Source organism: Helianthus annuus, chromosome 4, assembly GCF_002127325.2.
Source record: "Helianthus annuus cultivar XRQ/B chromosome 4, HanXRQr2.0-SUNRISE, whole genome shotgun sequence".
Lineage (NCBI taxonomy): Eukaryota > Viridiplantae > Streptophyta > Magnoliopsida > Asterales > Asteraceae > Helianthus > Helianthus annuus.
In genome coordinates this window covers 8,123,870-8,134,951 of record NC_035436.2, presented here as the reverse complement: position 1 = coordinate 8,134,951, position 11,082 = coordinate 8,123,870, and the positions used below count along the sequence as shown (strand labels likewise).

The window sequence follows — 11,082 nt, the reverse complement described above, 5'->3', positions numbered from 1 at the left end:
ATGTATTTCTTTAATATAGTTAATCATGTCGAATCTTGCAAAGCTTGAGTTTATGGCTTTAGACATCACTGGAAAAAATTATTTGTCATGGGCTTTGGATGCTGAAATCCACCTAAATGCCAATAACCTTGGGGATACAATTAAAGAAGGAAATAAAACTAGTATCCAAGATAAAGCAAAGGCAATGATTTTCTTACGCCACCATATTCATGAGTCATTGAAAAATGAATATCTCACTATCACGGACGTGGTCATGGCTATCAACGTGGGCGTGGTCATGGTCGTGGTCGTGGTGGTCATGGACGTGGTCGTGGACATGCATATGGTCGGGGGAATTATCATGGTGTTCAATTCAAAAATAGAAGAAACCACCAGAAGTTGCATGATAATGAAAAGAAATCCAATGATGAAAGAGGTAAAAAGAAAAGTGGAACCTCATCTAATGCATGCTATCGATGTGGCGGTAACAACCATTGGGCTGGTACATGTCGTACAGCCAGACACTTAGTAGAGCTTTACCAACAATCTATAAAAGACAAACAAAAAGGAATAGAGACAAATTTCACATATGAAGATGGATATGTTGATGTCCCAAGTGGTGAAAATGACCATACTAATGCAACTAATCTGGATTATGATGATTTCCTTATCGAGCAAACTAATTTGGATTCTGGTGATATCATGGCTAATACAAACCAGTTGGATGCTTGCAATTTTCCCTATGCATGAATGATTATATTTAAAATTATGCTATTTCCTTGATGTTTTATTAAGACATTTTGTTTGGGATTTTGTTATGTTTTGTTTTGAAGTGTTTTGGGCCACTTTATGGAATTATTATGTTTAAACCATATTATACTTTTATTTATGAAGTTTTTGTTTTGTTTTGAAGCAAATGGAGTATTCAACAAAACTTCATATTAATGGTGAAGATGTATGTCTAATAGACAGTGCTACTATACATACAATCCTAAAGAAAAGGGATTATTTCTCTAGTTTAACAATGAAAGAGGCAAGCGTTGGTACTATATCTGGTAAAACAAAATTAATTGAAGGCTTTGGAGAAGCATATGTAGTTCTACAAAGTGGAACTTTGCTCAAAATTAACAATGCCTTATTTTCCCCACTATCTCAAAGAAATCTGATAAGCTTTAAAGATATTCGTCTAAACGGATATCATCTTGAGACTACATGTGAAGGACATGATGAGTACCTTCAAATCACAAATATTATTTCGGGAAAAAAACACATATTAGAGAAGTTACACGCATTTGCCTCTGGTTTGTATTGTACCAAAATTGGTGCAGTTGAATCAAATGCAATCATAAACCAAAAGTTTATGGATCGAGAAAATTTTATCATTTGGCATGACCGGTTAGGCCATCTCGGATCAATAATGATGCGAAAAATTATAGAAAATTCATGTGGTCATTCTTTGAAGAACCAAAAGATTCTTCAATCTAAGGATATTACATGTGTTGCATGCTCACAAGGGAAGTTAATCACTCGCCCATCACCAGTTAAGGTAGGGACAGAATCCTTGAGTTTTTTAGAAAGAATACATGGGGATATATGTGGACCTATTCACCCTCCCAGTGGACCATTTAGATACTTTATGGTCTTAATTGATGCATCAACTAGATGGTCACATGTGAGTTTACTATCAAGTCGTAATATGGCATTTGCACGACTACTTGCTCAATTAATAAGGTTAAGAGCACATTTTCCTGATTATCCCATCAAGAAAATTCGGTTGGACAATGCTGGGGAATTTACATCCCAAACCTTCAATGATTATTGCATGTCTATTGGCATAAGTGTAGAGCATCCAGTACCTCATGTACATACGCAAAATGGACTTGCTGAATCGCTTATCAAGCGACTTCAAATGGTTGCAAGACCAATGATTATGAAATCAAAACTACCAGCATCTGCCTGGGGGCATGCAATTTTACATGCAGCAACACTAATTCGCATCAGGCCAACGAGTTATCACACTTCCTCCCCATTAAAATTGGTTTTTGGTCAGGAACCAGATATTTCCCATCTAAGGATTTTTGGTTGTGCCGTATATGTTCCTATCGCTCCACCACAACGAACAAAGATGGGACCTCAAAGGAGGTTAGGAATATATGTTGGGTATGAATCACCATCGATCATTAAGTATTTAGAGCCATCAACAGGTGATTTATTTACAGCTCGATTTGGTGATTGTCATTTTGTTGAAACAACATTCCCAACATTAGGGGGAGATGAAAAGCAGCTGAAAGATAATAATATAATTTGGAATGAATTATCACTATCTTATCTTGATCCTTGAACTAAAGAGTGTGAACAAGAAGTTCAAAGAATAACTCATTTACAAACATTAGCAAATCAAGTACCAGACGCATTCACTGACCTGAAGAGAGTGACTAAGTCACACATACCAGCTGCTAATGCTCCAGTAAAAATAAGTGTCCCAGAAGGACAACCACAAGTTGGAAATGAGTCTAATGCACGTCTCAAACGTGGTAGACCAATCGGTTCTAAAGATGAAAATCCTCGAAAGAAAAAAGGAGCAAATAATGATGGTCCAGTCGAGGTAATGATAATGCCAAGAAAAGAGTATACTGAAGAGACACTAGACATGATGATTCCAGAAGAACCTCAGGTACCTGAAAACGAAGAGATCTCAATAAATTATATCATGTCTAGAAAGGTATTGAACCGAAATGAAATCGACGTCGATGACAGTTTTTCATATAACATAGCGCTAGAAGTAATGGAAAATAATGAGGATCAAGAACCAAAATCTGTTGATGAATGTAAACAAAGAAATGATTGGCCAAATTGGAAAGACGCAATTAAGGCAGAATTAGATTCCCTCAATAAACGAGACGTTTTTGGACAAGTAGTCCCTATACCTAAAGGTGTAAAATCTGTCGGATATAAGTTGGTTTTTGTGCAAAAACGCAATGAGAAAAATGAAATCGTACGATACAAGGCACGATTAGTAGCACAAGGATTTTCGCAAAGACCCGGGATTGATTATGAGGAGACATATTCTCCGGTGATGGATGCGACAACTTTTCGTTATCTTGTTAGTCTGATAATCCAAGAAGGGATTGATCTGCGCCTAATGGATGTTGTGACAGCCTACCTTTATGGCTCTCTTGATGCTGATATTTACATGAAACTCCCTGAAGGATTCAAATTACCAAACTCATGTACATCTAGTTCTCGAGAACATCTTTCAATTAAATTAAACAAGTCATTATATGGGCTAAAACAATCTGCGCGTATGTGGTATAATCGCCTTAGTGAGTATTTGTTGAAAGAAGGTTACAAAAATTATTCAATATGCCCGTGTATCTTCATAAAAAGGTCAGAATCTGAATATATTATAATTGCCGTATATGTTGATGACTTGAATATAATTGGAACGCCAAGTGAGCTCCAAAAGGCGGTTGAATGCTTGAAAAGAGAATTTGAAATGAAAGACCTTGGAAAGACAAAATTTTGTCTTGGGTTACAAATCGAACATCTCAAGGGTGGAATCCTTGTACATCAACAAAACTACATAGAAAAGTTACTTAGAAGGTTTTATATGGAAAAATCACATCCATTGAGTACCCCAATGGTTGTAAGATCTCTTGATGTTGAGAAAGACCCATTCCGACCTCCGAACGATGGAAATGAAATTCTTGGTCCAGAAGTACCATATTTAAGTGCAATTGGTGCACTAATGTTTCTTGCTAGTCATACACGACCAGATATATCATTTTCCGTAAATTTATTGGCAAGATATAGTTCATGCCCTACGAAGAGGCATTGGAATGGGGTAAAACAAATATTTCGATACCTTCAAGGTACAAAAGACATGGGGTTGTATTATACTAACCAATCGACAACAAGTTTGGTTGGTTTTGCAGATGCTGGGTATTTGTCTGATCCTCACACTGGACGATCTCAAACTGGATATTTATTCACAAGTGGAGGCACTGCTATTTCATGGCGCTCTGTAAAGCAAACCATCACAGCCACATCATCTAATCATGCAGAAATATTGGCGATTCATGAAGCTAGTCGAGAATGTGTTTGGTTAAGAAGTATAATACAACACATTCGTGGGTCTTGTGGTATTTCTACGAGAGATGAGGGATCAACAATTTTACATGAAGATAACGCAGCGTGCATTGCTCAACTTAAGGAAGGATACATCAAAGGTGACAGAACGAAGCACATTTTACCAAAGTTCTTTTTCACACATGATTTGCAAAAGAATGGAGATATTACTATCCAACAAGTTCGTTCTAGCGATAATTTGGCAGACTTGTTTACTAAATCACTTCCGACTTTTACATTCAAGAAACTGGTTCATGGCATTGGGATGCGTCAACTCAAGGAGCTTAAATCATCAGGGGGAGAATAATGCGCGCTGCACTCTTTTTCCCTTAGCTATGGTTTTATCCCACTGGGTTTTCCTAGCAAGGTTTTTAACGAGGCAGCATCACCAAGCGTATTATAAGAATAATATATTATTTTGTCAAATGGATAGTCAAGGGGGAGTGTTATGAATTATTATTATTATTAATTGTGTGACTAAATTGTGTGACTATCCACTTTACTTGTGACTCTCCATATATTTAACCCCCATTCTTGTAAGCCTATAAATAGAGGCATATTAAATCTATTTTACACATCAATAAGATATATTCATCTCCCCAATCTCTCTTTCTTATCTCTATAATGTTAATAGGCTAGTTGTTACAAAACATTCACAATAAAAAATGTAAATAAAAAGTCGATATATAAACTATGTTATATAGTTACCTACTACCAACATATTAATAACATTGAGTTTGAAATTATCTTGACTTGTCACAAAATTTTAGTAATTTATAGTAACATATATATATATATATATATATATATATATATATATATATATATATATATATATATATTCTTCATATTATATTCCAAAAAAAGAGTCTTTTTTACCTTTTGTTACCTCTTGTTCACCCCGTTGTGCATAAATCTCAAGTTTTACTCAAGGTTATGCCTTCACATTCAGGAGCCAATTTCTTGTTACCCACTGTAAGAAATTTTTTATTACCCCCTTATTTACTTTTTACTGTTATATTTTTACTTTTTACTGTTCTTATATATTTCTGTTATTTCTGTTTATATTTCTTTTTACATATTCTTGTTTATATTTCTGTTTATATTTCTGTGTATACTAATAAAAAATTCTAAAATTTAGTATATACCCAAAAAAAGAGTCTTTTTTACCTTTTGTTACCTCTTGTTCACCCCGCTGTGCATAAATCTCAAGTTTTACTCAAGCTTCTGCCTTCACATTGAGCCATTTTCTTGTTACCCACTGTAAGAAATTTTTTATTACCCCCTTATTTACTTTTTACTGTTATATATATATATATACATATATACATATATACATATATATACATATATACATATATATACATATATATAGAGTTAGGATCCTGTAAAAAAGGCCCAAAGTGTGAGAAAGGTAAGAAAGAATCTCAGCCATTAGATCTTTTGAGCTAATGGTTGAGATCAATAGGGACCAAAATGTATAATATTTTTATTAATTTGGATTGAATTGAAATATCTAGGGGCATTTTTGTCTTTTTATCTTCATTTTGTAAATCAAAATCCCTACAATTTTGTTCTCTCTCTATCATACGTTCCTAATTTCTCTCTTTCTCACTCTTTCTTCTTCCATATTCAGAACAGAATCCCTTGTTACGTCGTCGTCTCCGGTGAGCACCATCGGTGATTATTATGAGTAACTGCAACGGCGCACTGTGACCGGAATTTGATCGGTGCGGTTAATAAAGACACAAAGTCGGTTGAGAGTTTCGAGAAGGAATAATCAGGTGAGCAATTGGGGGTTTCTTGAGCGTTAACTGATTTTTGGTACTTTCTCATCCACACCTACAACAAACGATTCAATCACCAAAGTACCTGGCCTCCCGTCTAAAATCTCCAGATGAAGCGTGATAATCGACTAGTAGTTCCGCAGCCTGTGGTCACCACCAACGATTTTTATGCCAAATATATGTGCAAACAGAAAACGTAAACAGAGAAGAAGGAAAAGTGAATTTGTTGTTGGCGTTTGTTTGTGATTATAAAAAGAAAATAGGGTTTTGTAATATAATGTGAATTTTTAATTATATAAAATGTGGAAGGTGAGTTTTCCACTTGTAATGGCGGTGGCGGACCGACAGTGGTGGTGCCGGCAGCGGAGAAGAAGATGATACAGAGATGTAAGGATTATTGAATGGTGTTATTTTTCTGTTCATTAATTGGTGTTTTTTTCCTTTTGTTAATGGTGTTTTTTCTTTTCTGAATGATGTTATTTTTCTTTTCTTATTGGTGTTTTTTTCTTTTCTGAATGGTATTTTTTTTTCTTTTTCTGAATGGTGTTATATTTCTTTTACTGAATGGTGTTATATTCTTGTACTGAATGGTGTTTATTTTATTTACTGCTGAATGGTGTTTTTTTTTTGTGCTGAATGGTGTTATTTTTGTGCTGAATGATATTATTTTTTTGTGTGAATGGTGTTTTTTTTGTGCTGAATGGTATTATATTTTTTGCTGAATGATGTTATTTTTGTGTGAATGGTGTTTTTTTTTAGCTGAATAGTGTTATGTTTGTGCTGAATGATGTTATTTTTATGTGAATAGTGTTTTTTTTTTTTTTTTGTGCTGAATGGTGTTATATTTGTGCTGAATGGTGTTATATTTTCTGAATGGTGTAATATTTAAAACACCATATATGAACATGCTCTGAATGGTGTTATATTTATGGACGGTTATAAGTCCTTAAATCAAGGATTTTCTCTCTCCAAATCCTTAAATCAAGGATTACCATATTTGAATTTGTTAATGCATTTACAATTATACCCTTTTCAATTAATTTAGATCTAATGGTTGTGATTCTTTCTTATCTTTCTCACACACACACATATATATAGATACATATATATATATACATATATATATATATATATACATATATATATATACATATATATATATATACACATAATATATATATATATATATATATATATATATATATATATATATAATCACCTCTTGTTATGTTTAATATAGCTTTGGCATCTTTCCACCATCTTGAGGTCTTAGATTTGGAAGGAAACTATTTTGTTGGAACCATCCCATCAACAATAAAGGCATTATCTTCTCTTAAAGTTGTCTCATTTGCGAACAATAAACTGAACGGATCATTACTCGATCATGGTAAGTTGTCTAAAGCAAAATGCTTACACACTTTTAGTTATATTGTCTTTCCTCAATGGTTAATTTTTCTAATTTGAATAACCATGCATGCGCAAGTTAGTTTTACACTTGAATTATAAACCATAATTTTCTCTTTAACAGGCTTGTGTGAGTTAAAGAACCTTCAAGAATTGAATCTTCAAGGCAACATGTTCACTGGAAAGCTGCCCGAATGTTTCAACATGCTATCGTCTCTTAAGTTCCTTGATAATTCTTCAAATCAATTCATAGGAACACTTCCGCCATCTCTGATTGCTAATCCTACATCTCTCGAGTATGTGGATTTCAGTCATAACAAATTTGAAGGTTCCTTCTCATTCAGCTTGTTCTCCAACCTCAAAAACCTTGAGGTTGTTGGATTCATAAGTGACAATGACAAGTTCGAGGTGGAAACAGAAGAGCCTAGAGGTTGGAATCCTATGTTCCAGTTGAAAGGTCTTGCGTTATCAAATTGTAATATCAACATGCATACAGGAAGTGTTGTTCCTAGCTTTCTACTTCACCAACATAGGTTAAAGAAACTAGACATGTCGCATAACTCAATGGAGGGAGATATTCCGACTTGGTTGATGAAAAATAACACAATGCTAGAAGTTCTTAGTCTAATGAACAACTCATTTGGTGGTGTATTTTCTAAGCCGTTTTACAGGAATCCTAATACAAGATGGTTGGATATGTCTGGAAATCTCATGAAAGGTGTCATTCCTAAAGACATACAAAAATTCCTTCCCTCGATAACTCGTTTGAATTTATCTGGGAATTATTTAGAGGGTGGTATCCCATCTTTAATAGGTGATTTGGGCGAGCGAGAGATATTGGATTTATCTCAAAACAGGTTTTCTGGAGAAGTATCACTTGGATTGTTCACATACCGCAATCGATTGGAGGTATTAAAACTATCAAATAACAGATTTCATGGTGAGGTACTTTCTGGAAACCTAAGTTTTGGTATGCTTAGGGTCCTTCACTTAGATAGCAACTACTTTTCTGGGAAAATTGGAGACCATGACAATAAAATGAGTACATTTTCTGGGCCTAGCCTTTTGGATATTAGCAATAACGTTTTCACTGGTTCGATCGCTTGGATAAGCAACATGAGTTTCGTGTCTGAACTTGTGGTGAGAAATAATAGGTTGGGAGGTCCGTTTCCTTGTGGAACAAATTCACTCACTTTTCTTGACATCTCACAAAATCACTTTTCAGGATCCATCCCATCCTGCTTAGTTTCGGAAAGTTTGAAGCATCTTCATTTGGGTTCCAACGCATTCGCTGGGTCTATATCCAATTCCTTCTGTAATTTGACCAATATTTTGACTTTAGACATTGTCAACAACAGATTGTTTGGCAGGATTCCTAAATTTCTTGGTGAATTATCAAATATTAGGATTCTTCTTTTGGGAAAAAATGAGTTCAGTGGTAATATTCCAAAGCAGTTGTGTCAGTTAACTAATGCAAGTTTACTTGATCTATTTGGTAACTTCCTTTCTGGTTCAATACCCGGTTGCCTACAAAATATTAATCGTCCAAGTTATCAAGCTTTCACAGATGTTGATCAATTTTCTGGTGCTAGTAGTTCATATAGCTATAGGAATCCTCGAAATAGTTGGTTTAGCATGATAGATCATCCATATGAGGTATCAGGAATACAAGATGAAGTTTTGTTCACAACAAAAACTCTCTCTTACGCCTATAAAGGTAACGTTCTTGATATCATGTCGGGACTAGATCTATCTTTTAATAAACTAATTGGTTATATCCCCGAAGAGCTAGGATTGTTGACTGGAATTCATGTCCTCAACCTCTCTCATAATAAGCTAACTGGACCGATTCCAGTTAACTTCTCTAGCCTTGCCAACATAGAGAGTTTGGACCTTTCTTTTAATAGTTTGTCTGGAAACATTCCACAGGAACTAATTAAGCTAAACGCTTTAGCTATTTTCAATGTTTCTTACAACAATCTATCAGGCAGACTACCAGAAATTCAATGTTTCTTACAACAATCTATCAGGCAGACTACCAGAAATGAAAGCACAATTTAGTACCTTTAACAAAGAGAGCTATAAAGGGAATCCTCTTCTTTGTGGACTGCCGTTGGAGAATAAATGCACGATTCAATCATTATTGATCCAACCAACCAATGAAGAAAGAAGTCATGAGAAATGGTACAATATGGACATGGTGTCATTCTATGGAAGTTTTGGTTCCACATGGTTTGTGTTCATCTTGGGATTTATCACACTTCTCTGCGTCAATCCTTACTGGAAAAGAAGATGGCTTGACTTCATTGAAGAATGTATGTATACATGCTATTACTTCCTTTGTGATCTAGTATGGAAGCCCTTGTAGGTAGGACATGTTTAATATGGTATGACAGAATAAACACAACTTGTTTTCATATACTTTTATACTTGATTCTATGGCTCCTATTATTGAAAACAAGAGTGAAAACAAGCAAAATACATGCAACCTAAATTTAGCAATGCAATTGCTGCTTTTTTATAATATTATAAAAATAGCCGGAACTCCGTTGTAAATTAATTGACAAAACGAAATTAGTAATGGATAATTATTCTTAAAGCAAGAACCAATTTCTGTCACTAAATCCATTGCTATTTAATGTAATTTCATGTTGGAAATTAGCTCCCAAACTGCAAAGGATTTATTTTGAAATTCCAGGTAAGTTGTTGAAGAATGTATGTAAGGAATAAACACAAAACTATGTGTTCGTATGTATATATACTTGACTTTTTGGTTTATGTGTTATAATGTGGAAGTATTAGATTATGAACTTAATTATATGTGTATTATGTAACCTTAGGATAATTAAACTTATATTACATATGTATGTATCGAATAAGGAGGAGGGGCATGACGGTTGAAACTACCATTTCAAATGGTAGTTATTCCCGCCAAGAATAACCACCGCATTAACGGCCACCTTTGTGTGTATATAATGACATTTGCCGGCAAATATTTCCGGCACCAAGATATTCAAAATATCCTGTTCAGTTTCGTTTCCATTCTGTCTTGAGTGTGTGTGTGTTATCGTGCACTTGATCAAGGATAATATGGAATCTACTTCCAATCTTTGTAGAATCAATTCTGATGTTAATGATTATCACACAAGTGATAATCCTCCGCTGCCAATAGGAAGAAGACTAGGTATAAGTGTTTTTAAATCCTACTTATGCAAGAAGCACTACTGAAAACTAGCAAAATGGAATTGAAATTTACGAACAGGGAAAAACTGAAGCCATTTTATAAATGAAATTAGCAATATATTTTTTATCTTAATAAAACAGCTGATTTTTGTCACAAGCCGTGGAGGGATAAAGATGGACACTTGTACAGGCCTTTTGATGCATTTTCTTTTTTCTTCTAATTATTTTATTGTAATTTTCTTCGGACTGCCGATGCAAGGAAACCCTATGTCTAATAGTGTCAGCTGTGAGTCTTGTGTGACATTGGGTTTTAGGGATTGAGGGTTGGGATATTGGAGATGGAAGCAGATCGGTATTCATCAGCAATACCCCTGCCAGTTGAAGATATGATGTGTTATTATTACTTATAAACTAATGACACATATGTTATGGATGTGCTGGAGTCGTGGGGCGGGCACCAAGGTAGTATACTACGTGTCGTAAAAACTTGTTACAGTTGAAGTCACAAGTAGTAAATCATCATTAAAATTATTCATGCTTGGCAAAGGGTCAAAGGGATGCATTGAGAAGCACAATACAAGGGAAGTTTGTGTAATAATGC

General features: G+C 34.7%; 1 protein-coding gene across 1 annotated transcript; it reads left to right on the top strand.

The window, feature by feature from the left end:
* Positions 1-7,121: 7,121 nt before the first annotated feature.
* On the top strand, positions 7,122-9,666 carry LOC110932875 (receptor-like protein 14). Its single transcript, XM_022176127.2, has 3 exons — positions 7,122-7,281; positions 7,423-9,285; positions 9,329-9,666. The coding sequence occupies exons 1-3, from the start codon at positions 7,122-7,124 to the stop codon at positions 9,664-9,666; spliced, it is 2,361 nt and encodes a 786-aa protein (XP_022031819.1).
* The last annotated feature ends 1,416 nt before the right edge of the window (positions 9,667-11,082 follow it).

Excerpts from the sequence above, each read along its gene's own strand:
- LOC110932875 (XM_022176127.2), top strand. The coding sequence starts at position 7,122 with ATGTTTAATATAGCTTTGGCATCTTTCCACCATCTTGAGGTCTTAGAT. Across the intron at positions 7,282-7,422 it reads CGGATCATTACTCGATCATG|GCTTGTGTGAGTTAAAGAAC; the intron begins GTAAGTTGTCTA and ends TCTCTTTAACAG. Across the intron at positions 9,286-9,328 it reads TTCTTACAACAATCTATCAG|GCAGACTACCAGAAATGAAA; the intron begins GCAGACTACCAG and ends ACAATCTATCAG.